The sequence below is a fragment of the Bos indicus genome, chromosome 17, assembly GCF_029378745.1.
Source record: "Bos indicus isolate NIAB-ARS_2022 breed Sahiwal x Tharparkar chromosome 17, NIAB-ARS_B.indTharparkar_mat_pri_1.0, whole genome shotgun sequence".
NCBI classification, from domain to species: domain Eukaryota; kingdom Metazoa; phylum Chordata; class Mammalia; order Artiodactyla; family Bovidae; genus Bos; species Bos indicus.
In genome coordinates, this window is record NC_091776.1 from 30020856 (window position 1) to 30039251 (window position 18396).

The 18396-nt window shown below is 35.4% G+C and overlaps 1 protein-coding gene and 1 pseudogene across 1 annotated transcript in view; one reads left to right on the top strand and one right to left on the bottom strand.

Moving 5' to 3' along the window:
• Positions 1-3187: 3187 nt before the first annotated feature.
• SLC25A31 (solute carrier family 25 member 31) overlaps positions 3188-18396 on the bottom strand; it is a 28665-nt gene continuing 13456 nt past the window's right edge. Inside the window, exons 3-6 of the mRNA XM_019977149.2 lie at positions 12942-13059; positions 9940-10094; positions 8365-8490; positions 3188-4352 (exon numbers count right to left, since the gene is read on the bottom strand). Coding sequence (XP_019832708.2) covers positions 4152-4352; positions 8365-8490; positions 9940-10094; positions 12942-13059 — 600 coding nt within the window. The 3' untranslated portion in view covers positions 3188-4151. The remainder of the gene's footprint in view (positions 4353-8364; positions 8491-9939; positions 10095-12941; positions 13060-18396) is intronic.
• On the top strand, positions 11118-12433 carry LOC109570840 (small ribosomal subunit protein uS5 pseudogene; annotated as a pseudogene).

Consider the following 18396-nt stretch of genomic DNA (forward strand, 5'->3'; position numbering starts at 1 on the left):
GTTATTATTGTATAATGTGAACATAGTCACAGTGCCTGGCACCAAAAAGGCCAATACATGGTAGATATGCCCAGCTGCTGTTGCTGCAATGTAGGGATTTTGTGGAGTTACGTATATTGATCAGTGAGTGTATCCAGCAATCCTTCTGTATTCTTATAACTTCTAGTATTCCTAGAGATTCCTGGATTTTCTGTATATAGAACCATATGGGCTGGGAAATAACTAATACTTTTTCATTTTTAATCTTGTTTTCTCTTATGTTGCCTATCAGTAGTACAATGAAGAATACAAGCTGTAATGGCAAGCATTCTTGTTTTGTACTTAACATTAAATACATCCGTGTTGACATTACAGAACCTGAATTTATCCTCTTTTCCTTGCTAAGCGGTTTCTCCTAAGTGGATACTAAAATTTAACAAATGCCATGCATCATCTATATTTTGAAATGATCTTTTTTTTTCTCATCAGTTAATGTGGTGAATAATATGAACAGATTTTCTAATTCATATTTCCGAATAGATTTCTAATTGCTGCACTCCTAGGATAAACCTGTTAGGCCATCCATGATGGTTCTGTTTTAGATACATTTGATTTAGCTTGTGATTATTTTATTTAGAATGCTTATATCTGTAAGGTTTAATTTTCCTTTATTCTTCTTGCTAATATCAAGATTATACTGGCTTAATTAAAGAAGTTGAGAATGTTTCCTCTTTTTCTTTTCTCTGGTCAAGTTTTGCAAAGACAAGCCTGACAACCATTTTGACCTGGAGTTTACAAGCAGATTTATGACCATGGGTTTAAGCTTCTTTAGGGGATATAGTCTATGTTTTCTATTTCTTGTATCAATATTTATATTTTTACTGAAAAGTGACCATTTCATCTAGGTTTTCATGTTTGTTGGCATAAATTTGATTATTCATTAAAAAATATCCCTTCTACAGCTATATGTCCAACTTTCTCAATATTATTTGAATCCCTTTTCTTGGTTCCTTATCAGCTTTACTGATAATACTGATACTAGAGAAATGTGTCTGTTGACTTGCAATTACTGCGCTCCAGAATTAAGCAGACGTACCTACCTAGTTTGGAGAAGGAAATGGCAACCCACTCCAGTACTCTTGCCTAGAAAATTCCATGGATGGAGGAGCCTGGTGGGCTACAGTCCATGGGGTCACCAAGAGTCAGACACAACTGAGCGACTTCACTCACTTACTCACCTACCTAGTTATAGTAATACACATAGTTTTGTATACATTGGGATCTGCCCCTGAAACATTTTAAGGAGGAAGAAACCAAAATGTGTGCAGGTTCCCAAGAACACTGATTATCCCCCAATTTACCAAGTTATGTTACCTCTCCCACCCAAAAGTCTTTTATAGCCAGAGTTTGTCTAAGTTTACCAATATGTTTACTTCACTGCTTTTGCATCCCTCTTTCCATCTGGGTTCAGTTTTCTTTCAGTAATTGTTTTAGTAAAGGTCTCTGAATGGTGAACATTTTTGTCTAAAAATGTTTTAACTTAAAAAATTTTCTTGTATTGGAGGATAATTGCTTTACAATGTTGTGGTATCTCTGATTTACCTTTTGAATAATAACTTGGTTGCCAATAGAATTTTTGATTGACAGTAACTGTCCCTTATCTTTTAGCATCCATTATTATTGATGAGTCTAAATATTGTTCCTTTCCAAGTTACGAGTTTTATCTCATTATTTCATTTTATTTTGTAGTTTCATTAGGATGCATCTAATATGGATTTTATTAGGCAAAATCTACTCAGAATTTTTTTTATTAACCTGAGGATGGATGAACTTTTTAGGTTCTGGAGAAGTCTCAGTCATTGTCCTTTGATTACTGCCTCTCACCCCTTTTCAGTGTCTTCTGGATTTATTAGAATGTGTAGGGACTCTTTAACTTCTATGACTCTTAGGTCTTTTCATCATGTTTTTAATTTCAAACACTCTACCATTTCTAGATGTTCTTTCAAACATGACTCTTAGCTTTTTGTCATGTTTTTCATTTCATTCATTTCTAGATGTTCTTTCAGACTTGCCTATTCTTCTTTTAACTACACTATTTGTATTATTTTGCTTCCTTTAAAACTTTATTCATCATTTTAAACATTCTAAGTCTAGAGCCTTTTAGAGTATTTTATCACATTTTTAGTTCTAGGGGTGCTAATTCTGATTGTATAATACCTACCAACTCTTCCACAGAGTGCTTGTTTCCTCGTATGATTTGTTTTCACTATAAATTCACCTGCAATAAGGTTGTTTTTTCTGTGGGATATTTTGTGTGCCCTGGGTCACAGAAGTGTCCCAGAGAGGTTTTGTTATTTGTTTCTGTCAGAGCCCTGAGGAAGTCTCACTGGTCCTAGAACAGTTTTAATTATTCAGGTTGGAGTTCCTGTATCACAGATAGTGTTTACATATATATTCTGAACTTTTTGTTGTGACTCAAGCCTGGGGGTTTTGATTTCTCACAGATGACTTTCCTTTTTCCTAGTCATTGCTTTGAGGTAGTTGGCAATCCTCCCTATGTATTATGGTCTGGTGCCTATCTTAGTTTCTCCTTTTAAATAAAACGCCTTCCAACCTTTCAGCTTTATTGTAGAGTCATGTGGTTGGTAGGCACAGCATGTTGTTTCAGTCCCCTAGGTAACATTTCACTTTCTTTTGTCCTAACTATATACATGTTCCAGCCTTCAAAGAATACACTTTTGGTCTGGTGATTTAGTAATTAAATTCCTGTTTGCTCTCTATGGATGCCATTCAGGATTTTAAAGACTTTTTGCTTCTAAGCATGTCCCTGAACAAGCTGAAAACTTTTATCTTTTCTTAGTTTATGTTTGTATGGGACACTGTTACTGTTTTATAATTTTAAATGCTTTGGTCCATCTTAAATCTTCCTTTTTTGTAGTAAACAGAATTACTGATAATATAGAAGGAAACAAAAACATGTATCTTGTTATTTAACTTTTTGTGTTACGTTTTGTGTTAAGTTGACCTCTGCAAGAAATCATGTTAAGCGTTTTCAAAAGAGTTAACTTTTTTCCTCAAGTGATAGCACCCAATAGACTACAAAGTATACTTTGGATTATTTTCCTTGAAATATACTTTGCCCTGTGCACCAGGACGTTCACTCACTCTGTTTTGGTTTTACCCACTCATTGCCTCATAAAATCTTTCTACAGTTTATTCCCACTAGCTTAATATTCCTTTACCCACTAAAACTTGTAAAATCTTGGGGATTTCAAATGTACTATCTTCTATAACATTTCTGAAAAACCAAACAGACTCCTGTACAAAACCCTGAAAACTCTGCTTTCTGTCTTTAAGCCAGTTCCCAATTCTGATAAAAATTTGGTTACTCTCTGCTTATTAATAATGTTAGCATCAAGGAAAATAAGGCTCAGGCATAGCCAGTTTTAAACTTTTTTATTTTCATCAATACAAAGTATACAAACTAATTTTCAAGGGGATAATTTTTGTTCTAAGATACATTCACATTTAACAAGATTTTATTTATCTTAAAGATAAAAGCTAGCATATATGCCATCTTTATATCTTTCACTTTCCAACTACAGGTTTACAGTGTCATTAAAGTCATTATCATTTTTTATAATCAGATATAGAATCTGTGCTTATTAAAAACTATGATACCATAAACACTATACATAGTAATAACCTGAGCTGCTTTAGTAGAGATACTGTAGAAGAAAGCTTACTTATGCCCACAGATATCATGATGACATCTCCTGATAAGCTTTTAAGAAATATTTGTCATATCATATGATTTCAAAAGATAGGGAGACAGTTAAAATAATATAATTTTAAAAGAAGATACTTTCATTTCTTAGATTTTAGCATTGTACATTTTACCTTATCACAAAAGTAAGAAAAAGATTTTAAACTAATAAAAATAACACGTACCACTTAAGTAAAATGTCTCATTAAAGTGAGTTTGAATCTAAATAGGAAAGAAACTGCATTTATCTGCTTTTTTAGTATTTAAATTCTTGAAAAAAGCCTTTGCTTTATTGCAGAATTAGCACTTTAAGAAATTACTGACAGTAGTAACACTATCAAAACGTACACAAATGGCAGCTATGTAAGTTGTATGTCTAAGAAGTTAACCATATCCATTTCTCAATTTAATCGCCTGATGAACTACCTCCAATATCAATATTAAGGAGGTCTTTAATTTTATCATACAATACCAAGACCAAAGCACCCCCTGTACCACGAAGGATGTTGGAGAAGGCACCACGAAAAAATGCACCAATTCCTTCCTGTTGGTATATCTTCATAAAGCAGTCTAAAGTTCCTTTATATTGCCGTTCAGCCTCACCACTCTATATAAAGACAAACAGTTTGCCATTATCTTAGTATCTTTTATCATAAGACAGATTTTATGTAGCACCAAGGATACATTTAAATTAATACTGTGTTGAATAAGTATGTTTGTTGAGTTAACAGTCATATATTGAATACTGTCTCCACTGACTGGAGAATACTCATACTTTTTCAGGAATACTTGAAAAATGGCCAAATATTAGGCTTAACAAATTTTAAAAGATGGCATCACATAACATGATTTTATCATTTCACCACACTATAATTAAGTGAGAAATCAATAGCAACAAAAACAAAAACAAAACTAGAAATATATTGCATTTGGGTGTTAAGAAAAACATATCTTAGAAAATTTTTAAAACTTACTTATAACCCTAAAATGCCTCAAATAAATTTGTAAGATGTAGCCTGAGTGGTAACTTGAACCACCAGAAAAAAAGGAAATAATGCAACAGAAAGAATAAAAAATAAAAACTTATTTGATATACTTTGACCAATGTGTAGAAACACTATTTCAGGAAAAACAAGAAAAGGCTCTTAAATTATTAGAAGTGGCAAAGGTAACATCACTGCAGATGACCCAGAGATTAAGAGAGAGCAACATGATACTATGAACAACTTTTATGACAATTATTTTGAAAACTCAGAATAAATAATTTCCTTAAAGGTATAATTTACCAACAGAATAGGAAAAAACACTGGAATAATACTAAATTTGTTACATAAATTCAATCAGTTGTTGAAAATCTCATAAATTAGAAAACCACATATCCAGATGGCTTTATATGTGAGTTCTACTAGTCAATGAACATTTAGTTCCAATCTCACAGAAACTATTCCAAAGAAGAGAAAAAGTGGGGAGACTCCCCAACATATTTTATAACGATTGCATAGGCCTGATACCAAAGTTAGACTAGGATAATACAAGAAGGAAAAAAATATCAAGCTTATGTCAGAGAAACAATGGATACAAAAATCCTGAACAAATCCCAGCAAATCAAACCTAGCAAAGGGTACAAAATATAATACACCATAACCAAGCTGGATTGATCCCAGGCATAAAAAGTTGGTTTAGCTGTGGAAAATAGATTAATGTAATACATATATTAATACATGAAAAGAGAAAATAATATGACCATCTCAATATAGAAAAAAAAATGACCACCATTCATGATTAAAAATTACTGTAATCCAAAACAGAAAGGACCAATCGTAACATAATAAAGGATAACTGAAAAATTCACAGCTAATTATTAAACTTTGTAACACTGAAGGCACTTCCTGTAAGACAAGGAACAAAACAAGGTTGCCAGTTATTACTTCTTTAATATAACACTGAATCAGAGGTCTCAACCAGTACAGAAAGGCAAGAAAAGGAATAAAAGGCATAAGAATTGATAAGAAAGGGGGAAAAAACGTGGTATATTTGCAGATTATATCACTGTGTAAAAAAAAATAACTTCAAAAGGTATACATACTGATAAGTATTTGTAATAAGGCTTAACAAAGTTGTGGGCTATAAAATCAAAATGCAAAATTTAAAGACGACTGTCACGAATTGTGTCCTCACAAAATTCATATATTAAAGACCTAACCCAAGAACCTCAGACTGTGACTATATTTGGACAGAGTTTTTATAAAGATAATTAAAGTTAAATGAACTCATTAGAGTGGGCCCTTACCCAAAATGATCATAAGAAGAGGAACAAAAAGGACCATGAGAAGACAGGGAGAAGGCCATCTACAAGCCAAGAAGAGAGGCCTTCAGAAGACACCAACCCTGCTAGACTGTTAGAAAATAAATCTCTGTTGTTTAAGCCACCCAGTTTTTGGTACTTTGTTATGGCAGTGGTACTATGTTTTATATATATAACAATGTACACATAAAAATCCACACCCACAATTTTTTTATGAATTATTTTGACAGTAAGTTGCAGCTACAGTTGCCCCTTAAACATTTCAATGTGAATTTTCTAAGAATAAGTATATTGCCCTACATGCCCAAAGTAGTTATCAAAATCAGACAATTTAACATTAATACCAAAACATCTACCTAACTCAATTTACAAATTAATTTTCTATTTTCAAAAGTTTTTCAGTTAAACCAGAGCTAGATATAGATAACGGAGAAGGCAATGGCACCCCACTCCAGTACTCTTGCCTGGAAAACCCCATGGATGGAGGAGCCTGGTAGGCTGCAGTCCATGGGGTCGTGAAGGGTCGGACACGACTGAGCAACTTCACTTTCACTTTTCACTTTCATGCATTGGAGAAAGAAATGGCAACCCACTCCAGTGTTCTTGCCTGGAGAATCCCAGGGACGGGGGAGCCTAGTGGGCTGCCGTCTATGGGGTCACACAGAGTCAGACACGACTGAAGTGACTTAGCAGTAGCAGACATAGATCAAGAGGAAAACAGATATAAAAGAAACAACTTTAAGGATAGTCCATATGAAGCAACAGGTTAAATAGGTTAGATATGCTTTACCCTTTCAAGGAGATCCAACTAGTCCATCTTAAAAGAAATCAGTCCTTAATATTTATTGGAAGGACTGATGCTGAAGCTGAAACTCCAATACTCTGGCCACCTGATGCAAAAAACTGACTAATTGGAAAAGACCCTGATGCTCAGAAAGACTGAAGGCAGAAGGGGACAACAGAGGATGAGATGGTTGGATGGCATCACCAACTCAATGGACATGAGTTTGAGTAAACTCCAGAAGTTGGTGATGGACAGGAAGGCCTGGTGTGCTGCAGTCCACGGGGTTGCAAAGAGTTGGACATGACTGAGCGACTGAACTGACTGATGGTCCCTTTCATGTGGCCCAGTGGGTTCTTTCAAGACCATCCTGTAGAGGATAATGAGGACAATGATAGTAACCACACTGCACAGTATTAGTTTGAGAATAAATGAGTTAAAGTGTAAAATACTGAGGACAGTTCTGCCACATAATAAACACAGCTTTGCTGGCTTCATTATTTTCACTTGCCCTTATGAAAGCTATCATATATGGGTTATACTGAAATACTTTTTAAGCCATACCTTTAGGAATGTTTTTTCCCCTCTGCTGAGAATGTTCTCTCACTATCTTGAGAAAAAGCCTCTTTTCTGAGATTTAGCTCTTTAAGAGGCCATATCTGATCACTTTTAAGCACATGAGTACCCCTCTCCTACTGCATTCCTGGAACTTATGCACATTTCTATTTAAACCATTAATAGTATGCTTTCAATAGTATGCTATGAGTTTGGGTGCAGGTTCTGCCTTATTTTATTTGTGTCACTGAAAGTGTCAGTCACTCAGTCGTGCCCAACTCTTTGCAACTCCATAGACTGCAGCCCACCAGGGATTTTCCAGGCAAGGATACTGGATTTGCCATTTTCTTCTCTAGGTGATGTTCCCGACCAAGGGGTCAAACCTGGGTCTCCTGCACTGCAGGCAGATTCTTTACTGACTAAGCTACCAGGGAAGCCCATTTGTTTCACTAGAGCTTGGTGAATAGTCACTCACTTATTTGCTAAAGGAATGAATATAATAAGTATCAGCAATGGAGATCAACAGTATCAAAATTTTGGTCTGGGGATTTACATTTAGGATATACATCATAATAAATATGTTTTCCTCCTTGGAGTTAAAATTATTTACTTTTACTAAAATATACTACAACAAATGATTACATATGTCAGTGGCCTGTGACTGGGCTTATTCTACTTAATCTAATATTCAGTTAAGACAGACACATTCTCATCTAATCCCTGCCATGCCCCTCCACTCTCCAAACAGTAATATACACTGCAGGAGAGAAAGACATTGCTGTTCTGATAGCAGACATGGAAGAAACTTTGCTGGATGATGACTCACTGCTTATGACAGGAATCAAAACAAAACATATCATGTATTAATTTTAGTAATAAAATGAAGGGCCTATGTCTTTTAGTCAAATGTCTCTAAATTACACTTGAATATCAGAGAGATTAGAAAACTCAATTAAGCTTACAAATAATATGAAATACCTGCATCATCATACGTCTTCTAACTGTGTCAAAGGGATAAGAGAGTATTCCAGAGCACGTAGTCACAACTTGAGCAATGAAAAAGGAGACAAGAAAAGGTGTCTCCTTTGGTTTTGGTAATAAGCCCTAGAAAAGAAAAATTATCAAATAACCATCTAAATTTCCAAAATACCTTAAATTATTAAGTCAAAGGAAAATTCATATATATATATATATATATGAAAGAGGGCTCAATTATATTTAAAATGCAATAAAAAAGTTGGATTTAGTATGGAAAGATTAAAATAATAGCAGGAGATCAATAAGAAAGGAGAACCCCACACATGGCTATATTTTTAAAGTTTATTTGAAAAAGAATAGTATATCTGCAATTATAGGAGATTTGTTATTAATAGCACTGAAAACGAGAGGAGATGGCAGCCAGTGACCAAAAAAGTTCTTCCATTGTTCTTCCTCAGAGAGTTGGAATCAGGATGAAAGAATGCCTATTACTATTGACAGATGACATTTGATAAGCTTTAAAGCTCTAAGCTAGTGAAGACACATTTCTAAATTTTACAACTACTACGGCTTATAATAGAGAAAAGCAGAGGGAGAGTGAACATAAATTTTTCTACGATTAAATAAACGTATATAATATCCTGTAATTTCCATTAATCTGTCTGTCTAAAAAATACACTACGAACTAAAAGCAATATGTCCAGACTGTAATAAAAATGACATTCAACTACAGTTGTACTGAACAGGGAGAGCAGAGATAATATATGACACCATCATAAAATTTCCCTCAGGTTTTAATCTTAATAGTAAATAATACTGATATTAATTTCATTGCTTCTTTTTAGAAGCATTATGATATAGTGATTAAGAACATGGGATCTGTGCTTGCCACATAAATTACTTGGCCATTTCTAGATTATTTATTTTTAAAATGGGATATATTAAAAGCTCTCATAGTGTTTGGATATAAAGTCCTTAACAAGGTTCTTGAAACTAAGTAACAGATCAAAAAATGGCAGCCATTATTACTATCTCTGTTTCCTACCTTACGGAAGCACTACTAACATCTGAAATGAAAAGGCAAATAGCAGAACCTGGAGAACAATACAAAATTTAATAATACCCAACAGATTACTGAGCTATAGTAGCATATTTATCATATTTAACTATTATGCCTTGCCTGTTTTCCAATGATGATAGTAAGCTGACAATATGCATGTAAAAAAGTGATAACAAAATGAATGTAAAATTAGAAAATAACTGTTAGAAGATGCCTACCTATATACCAAATATTCAATTATGATATAAATCTAATTAGCATGTTTTCTATTTGAGTCTTCCAGTCCAAGCAGCACAAACACTTTATGTCTATGCTTTATATCCAAATTCAGGTTCATAATGGAGTTATAATTTAATTAGGTTATGGCAAAGTCATGATTAAACAGAATGCTATAATGTCTCTTATGTCATCATTTTGATTTCTATAATTAAAGTAAACATACTTGCTGAACATATTACTAATTAGAACAACAAAAAGAAACAATTTTTTTAACATATACTAAAGTATCAAATTACCTTAACTGTGTCATAAGCTCCAAAATAAGAAGCTCGGTACACAATGATGCCTTGAACTGAAACACCAAACCCTTGGTATAAACCAACAATTCCATCTGATTTTGCTATTTTCATAATACAGTCACCTAAACCCTTGAACTGTCGCTCTTCAGGACCTAAAATACAGCCATTTAAAATTTATTAGCAACATTATAATCAGATAAACACTTTAATCAAAGTAAATTAATTAAACATTTTACAGATTTAAATTACCTGGTACTAACACTTAGAAATCTTTCTAACAAACAAGGCACAAATCGAAACCTTCCCATTCATTTAATAATTAAGATGTCAAGTAGTATCAAGATATTTTAACTGCAAATATTAATCTCTTATATAAACAATCTAATTCAAGCAATCTGACTGGCTTAAAACATTTCAATAAAATTACCATTCAATAAAGTTACTAGTTAGCATTCAGAAAATACTTAGGCATTAAAAACGTCTACAACTTGCTTCAGTTGAAGAGCAAAAGGACAGATAAAACAAAAAGGAAAAGCTAAAAACTAGTAACTTTAAGGATTATTAATATTTTAGATGCGGTGTCATATATTTCTAGTGTTTGATGGGTTTTGTTTTTAATTTTCCCTTGACCTAGAAATCTTTGATAACATTTTAGAATTATATATAGAATACAATGTTTCAAAATAAGGTTCTTCCAATTTTGAGAGAAAACAAAACTATAGAATTGAAATTAAACCAGGATGCATGTTATTTTCATTTTCTTAACAAGAAAATCTGGACTGCCAGTTAAACATGATAGATCAAACTTCTCATCTTTGTCCAAACTGTCATCCCTTCTGAGGCCTTTTCTCTGATCATTTATCTAAAATTGACATCATTCTCTTCTCCTAAATTTTTTTTCCTAGCATTTATTGCTAAGTGACAGTAGATTTTAGTCATTTTTTCCTTTTTTTATTACTATAATCTCCACTAGACTGTAAGGTACATGAACCATGAGCTCCATGATTAATATGGTGTTTCTCAAGCAGGACCTACTTTACTGGAGGCACCAAATAATACTTGTTGAATGAATCTCTGCTTCCTTGAGAAATTCTATTAAAATAATAATAAGGGAAAAACAGGTTTAAAGCAAAAAAGAGTACATGACAAGAATAAAGTTCACAAATTTTGGCAAGATGGAAAGGAGGTGGAAGAGTGGTAACTCACTCAGAGTGAGCAGAGAAAGTTGAAACCTTTCTTGCAGAGGGAGATACTGTTGAAAAGAGAACTACATGTCTCCAATAATCACAGAAATTTAAAATTAAAGGAATTAAGTACTGTTGTGGTAAGGCTCCAATTTGTGCTGGAGTCACATGGGGCCAACCTTCACAATTACTGAAAAAGACACACAAAGATACATCATTGTGAATGTCAAATCATCAGGGATATAAGGTAATTAAAAAGAAAAAAACACCAAATGGATGATGAATGCACTGTAGGGGGGGCCTGGAGGCCCTGGAGTGGGAGGGCCTGGTGGCTTCTGTGGAGGCTTTGGCAGCGGCACTGGTATCCAGGGCTGAGGTTGCAGAGCTTGCAGAGGCAAAGCCAAGGGCATCACCAAGCTGGACCACCTGGTCAAGGACATGAAAATCAAGTCCCTGAAGGAGATCTATCTCTTCTTTTTGCCCATCAGGCTATCTGAGATCATTGACTTTTGAGATCATTGGCTTTTTCCTGGGGCATCCCTTAAGAGAAAGGTTTTAAAGATTATGCCTAGGCAAAAGCAGACCTGTCCTGGCCAGTCGACCAGGGTCAAGACATCTTGCCACCACTGGGGATTGCAAGAGACATGTCAATTTGGGTGTCAAGTGCTTAAGGAGGTAGCCACTGCCATTCATGGGGCCACCATTCTGGCCAAGCTCTCCATCGTCTCTGTGCTGTGAGGCTCCTGGAGAGACAAGAACAGCAAGCCCCACACTGTCTCTTATAAGGTGACAGGCCGCTGCTGTGGCTCCGTGCTGGTGCGCCTCATCCCAGTCCTCAGGAGCACTGGCACTGTCCTAGCCTCTGTGCCCAGGAAGCTGCTGCTGATGGCTGGAACTGACGACTGCTGCACCTCTGCCAGGGGCTGCCCCGGAACCTTGGGCAATGTTGCCAGGGCCACTTCTGATGCCATTTCCAAGACCTACAGTTATCTTACTCCTGATCTCTAGAAAGAGATGTTGTTCGCCAAGTCTCAGTATCAGGACTTCTCTGACCATCTCGTAAAGACTCATACTACAGTTTCTGTGCAGAGGACCCAGCCTCCACATAGCCACCAGATAGTTTTATATGAGAAAAATATAATGAATGAAGCCAGAAAAACAAGAAAGAAAAGTCATATACAGAAGGATCAGCAGTAAGAAAATGATTTCTTAAGAGCAGTATTAGAAACTAGACTCCAGAGTAATGCTTTCAAAATTGTGAAAGAAAATGATTTTAATTCCAGAATTTTACATATGGCCCAATATTAAAAGAGTGAAACAGACATTTTCAGATAGCCAAGATCTCACTTTATCTCCTATCCACCCTCCTTAGAAAGCTATCAAAAAATACATCTACCAAAACAAGGGTGTGAAGAAACACAGAAAGATGTGATAAATAAGTAAGGACAGAGGAAAAGGGAATCTAAGGTGAGAGTTATACATGTAACCTAGAAAGGGGCCACAGTCAAGACAGGTAAATAAGTGCATGAAGGGATCTAGGGGATGGCTCTCTAAATAACAAAAACAGAAACAAACCAGAAGTTAAAGTGCTCTTTGTGGCTTACTTTTTTGTTACTATAGTGTTGGCCTTCCTTTCCCTAGTTTAAAAGAAAAGAAAAAAAGTAGTAATCTTTAGGCTCTATGGACTTTACCATTTGGTTGAGAATAAAATTTTTAGGTTGAATACAACACTACTGTTAAAGCATAACTATGATAAATAATACAGTGTTCAAAACCACAAAGAAGGAAGAGTTAGCATTTCTAATAATCCCGTACCTTTTCCAATATCAGCACCTAATCGGGTTCGGGCAAAATCTAGTGGGTAAACTACACATAAGGATGTTGCCCCAGCAGCTCCACCAGAAGCCAGGTTTGCCAAAAACCACCTCCAGAACTGAAACATAATTAAAAAGTAGTTATTAAACTATAGAATCTGATTTTTAAAAATCCTTTATTTTTATAAGGTTAAAAAGCCAGATTTACAAGATGCTTTTATAAAATAAACACCTAAAATAAGCATGTATTATCAACCAAAATACTTCATGTCCACGCAGGCTTTGTTTCTTACCAGGCAGTCTAGGAGATACAGGCTAGATGCTGATATATTGAAATTCCAAGATATTTTAATATCCTCCAGCAAAAGTGGCCCAGATTAGCACAAGAAGCCACATAAGATACTCCACTCTTTAGACTGTATAAAGCTTTTTATTAATAATATATCTTTTTATTACTAAAATGTTAGGTATCTGTGGAGGCCTCATCCATATCAGTTGCATGGACATTTAGGTTGTCTACATTTTTCGAGGCCTTAATTCTTAATTCATTTGTTTATTTCACAAAGCAAGTCATGGGGCCTTGTCCAGAGTAAGAGTAATGCATTCAATAAATATTTGTTTAATGAAGGGTACTTGGACTCCCACAGTACCTTTTAACGTGAAACTCATAAGTTCTACTGTACAGATAGCCATGTTTCATAATCACATAGAGATAATGAGACCAGAAGATAGCTAATCCATAGTTTGTAAGATGACATGTAACCTGGCAGAAAAAGAGGAGCTAGGCCACAGTTTAAATCTTAGAAATGTGAATCTAGAAATTCTAGGCCAGTTAGTAGTAGGGACAGAAAAGGAAAAAACATTAAATAATGTTTTTAGGTTTCAGTCTACTTTGAGACTGTTGAAAGCTACAGATACTTTCCCAATAAAAATCTCACATATATAAACACAGTTTTATTGTAAAAGTTTAAGTTATTCCTCAAGTTTGCATGGATCTCAGGTAAAGAACCCCACCACCACTTGAAAGGTTAGTAGGAATCACTATGATATTAACACTGAACTTAAAAGAAATAAAATGTAGGGAAGTAAAAAAGATGGGCAATAATGAGAAAATGCAGAGCAAATAGATACACACAAAATACCAGATCATTACAGACAGATATAGACTAAATGACCTGGGAGACAAAGATAAAGAGTATATAGTTTGATCCCTACAGCTGCCTGTGGTTCAAATTCCACTGCAGTAAATATGTCTTTTTCTTGAAGTAATTTCTCTGCTTCTTACAAGCAAATAGGCCAAATTAAATAGGCTACGCAGCACAAAGATTTATAAAGTGCATCTTAAGTTCAATTTAACATTCTACTTTCTTCCTAGATAAGAGAAAGAAAACAGATCTATAACTTTCTGGGTGAATGATTGTATAATTTACATAATTTACTATTCAAACAGGGACCCCTCTGATAGTGAAAGTGGGGCCAATGAGAAAGCAATGCAGGCAAGCACAAAATGTATAAATGGTATGGCCAAACTACTAGGGGAAGGAAGGCAGGAAAGGTTAAGGAGGATGGAAGGAGGAAGGAGACAAGAAGACTCCATGCTGAATGATAATTCTGCAAGTGTTTCCATAACAGATAAAGTCTGTCCCTCCACAATTAAGCTTGAAAATAACACAGACCCAGAAGTTGTTTTTTAAGTTTGTAATTTCAGATATTACTATACTGTAAAAGAGGGCTTCCCAGGTGGTGCAGTGGTAAAGAATCTGCCTGCCAATGTAGGAGATGAAAGAGACGTGGGTTCAATCCCTGGGTCGGGAAGATCCCCTGAAGAAGGAAATGGCAACCCACTCCAGTATTCTTGCCTAGAAAATCACATGGACAGAGGAGCCTGGTAGGTTACAGTCCACGGGGTAGCAAAGAGTCGGACACAACTGAGCACCACCACCAAACTATAAACGGAGAGGGAGTGAAAGCAATCAGGAAAGGAGAATAAGAGGGTTTAGGGGGTTTGGAGGAAAATAATCCTATTCATTTTCAACTGTTGACAAATAGATGATAAACTGCCTCCAAGCACAAATACCTGGGACCAAAGTTCTTTCTAACAGTTTGTGTGGGCATGGAAGAGAGCAGGAAGCTCTAGTCTCCGATGAGGGCTGTGCTGGTAGCTGCTTAGGAGCAGCAGAGACGTATTTTATGCCCAGGTTCAGCTAACACTCATCTAGTTTAGTCACCTCAGCTGAAAGAGGAGTAAGAGTATGGTAGAAAGAACTGAATTTGGGAATTAGAAAGACATGAACAAATGACTAGGGCAAATGCTTTAAGCTCTGTCTTGTTTTCCTATCTGTACGTTTGAGGTAAAAATAACTACCTCAAAGGGCAAGGTAAAAGTTCAGTGAAAGAGTATATAGTAGGCACACACCTCCCTACCATGGTTATTTTTTAAAAACCTTTTACTCTGACATAATAGCAGATTAACATGCATCCTAGTACATATGAAGTCTATAAACTTTTCAAGCAATTTTCCCCAAAGATAATATCTAGCATAATTACATGTGTGCATGCTCAGTGGTTCAGTCGTGTTCGACTCTTTATGACCCTACAGACTGCATGTAACCTGCCATCCTCTGTCCATGGGACTCTCCAGGCAAGAATACTGGAGTGGGTAGCCATGCTCTCTTCCAGGGGATCTTCCCAACCCAGGGATCAAACCCAAGTCTCCTGTGACTCCTGCATTGCGGGAGGATTCTTTGCCCACTGAGCCACCGAAGCCCAGCATAACTATAGTAGAGGAAATTAACATTGATGGAAATCCACCTTATTCAGATTTCACAAGTTTTACACACTCATCAGTGTGTGTATTTAGTTCTATGCCATTTTACCATATGTGCAGATTCATATGACCACCAATTATCACAGTGGACAGTTCCATGATAAAGATCCTCCATTTATGGACCTCTTTATAGCCACCTCCCTCTCTCCTGATAACCACTATTATGTTTTCCATCTCTATAATTTTCTTACTTCAATAATGGTAAATAAATGAAATCAGAAAGCAAATATTTTTTGAGATTGGTATCTTTTCAGTTAGCATTCAAAGTTGCTGTTTGTATCATGTTTGTTCTTTTTTAAAACTATATGGTAAAACTTACTGTTTAGGCATTTTAAGTGTATAATTCAGTGGCATTAAGGACAACACTGTATAAACATCATTACTATTTCTAGAACTTTTCATTATGCCAAACATAAACTCTGTACCTATTAGAGAATCTCCCTCCCTCTTACCCGTGGGAACCTCTATTCTACTTTCTGTCTCTATGAATTTGCCTTTTCTAGATCCCAAGAGGATCAGACAATACTTGTTTTATTAAAACGTGTTTCTCTTTATTGCTTAGTGATCTTCTATGGTGTGATGTACCACAGTTTAAGCATTCACCTGGGACATCTGGGTTATTCCCAAATTTTTGTCTATTATGAAACAATCTTCTATGAACATTGTATACTTTGCTTTTTTGTGAACAGAGGTTTTTTTTCTCTGGGATAAATGCCCAAGAGTTGGACTGTATGATAAGCATATGTTTAGTTTGTAAGAAACTGTCATATTCTCTTGAAAGCGGCAAGATCATTTTACATTCCCACTAGCAGTGTAAAATTCAGCTTCTCTGAATCCTTGCCAACAGCTAGTACTGTCACCAGTGCAGCCAGCCCAAGAAGCATGTAGAGATATTTACTGTGGTAGACCAACTACTTTTAAATCACATACACTGACTTGTTTTTTCTATCTTCTATGTTTCTTTGAAAACCAGATAAGAAACCCAAAATACTGAATTTTCATTTTCAGGGTTTTTTTTTTTTTTCACTTTTCTTAGGGCAGGAACAGAGATAGGAGAAAATTTTGATGTCTAAGGGCAGAATTAGAAGGGTCATTAGTAGCCAAATTTAACAAATAATATATATTTAAATATTACATATTACTTTTGACTGAATATCTTTACATTCTAAATAAGACTGCATGTTCTTTCTTTTTTATTGTTCTTTTCTTATCTTTTGGCCACACCTTGCAGCATGTGGGATCTTAGTTTCCCAACCAGTGACTGAACCTGTGCCCCCTGTATTGGAAGCATGGAGTCTTAACCACTGGACCACCAGGAAAGTGTTAGCATATTCTTTAGAAGCATACTAAAAATGTTTTTACCTCAAGCTCTACTGATTTGAAATTTATTACAGAGTTTTAACAGAGATCAGAGTTAACTGAAACTTTTAGAGCCATGTTATTTACACTGTTAGGGCCAGATGTTAGTAACATAAATTTTCTAGTTAATTCTCGAGTTAATTGCTCCATCTGGCTTAGTTTTACAGGAATTATCTTTTGGGGGAGATAGGGTGGAAAATGTTCAGTAAAGGGTTAATTCAGCAGGCTTGTGTTGCCCAAACCCTGCACATACTGAAAAGATCTCCCTCCTTGACCAAACTCAAAGGTTCCTTTGAGGAAACTTTCTGAGCCCGTGGAATATCCTATCTAGTAAGACTGTCTTTATATGCCAGAAGCTTTGGCAATACCAGATAGTTTATACTAACATTGATTTATGGTGAACACCCCTTTGTATACTTGGGGCTTTGGGCTAAACTATATCAATTTGACCTTTTGAGTAGGTGGCAGCTGTAGCTGGAGACTGAGTAGCTGAGTCTATTATACATGCCTATGAAACTGACTCCCCTCCCACAAAGACCTGACCACCACGGCTCAAGTGAGCAACCTTATCTGACAGTATATTATATATGTTGTCTCACTTTATTGCTGGGAGAACTAAGTGCTGTCCAGCTGAGTCTACTAGGAGAGGACACCCAGAAGCTTGCACCTAGTTTCTCTTAGATTTTGTCCTATGTGCTTTTTTAACCTACATCTTTTTGCTGTAATAAACCAGGAGTATAATAGCTTTTCTGAGTTCTTTGAGGGCTAGTGAATCACTGAACATGAAGACAGTCTTGGGGACTCTGATACAAGTCCGTAGTCAAAAGAAGTTCCAACTATTACAAGTTCCAACTCAAGATCCCTTAGTTATTAAATTTGTGTTAAGAGGTTTATAGAAACTTGTAAAAGTTAATATAATTCTAAATTTCCATATGTAATTTCTATGACTTAATACATATTATAATATGCTAACAGTTATTAATGCTTTAATTATTATTCTTTCCACTACTTAAGCACCTCCTCCCCAAATAAAACTCCACAGATTTTTAATGGATAAAGAAGATGTTGTACATATACAATGGAAAATAACAGCTATAAAAAAAGAATGAAATAACACCATTTGCAGCAACATGGATTAACCAGAGATTATCACAGTAAGTGAAGTAAATCAGAAAGAAATACGGTATCACTTATATGTGAAATCTAAAATATAAAAGAAATGGACCTATCTACAAAACAGAAGTAGACTCACAGACATAGAGAACAGACT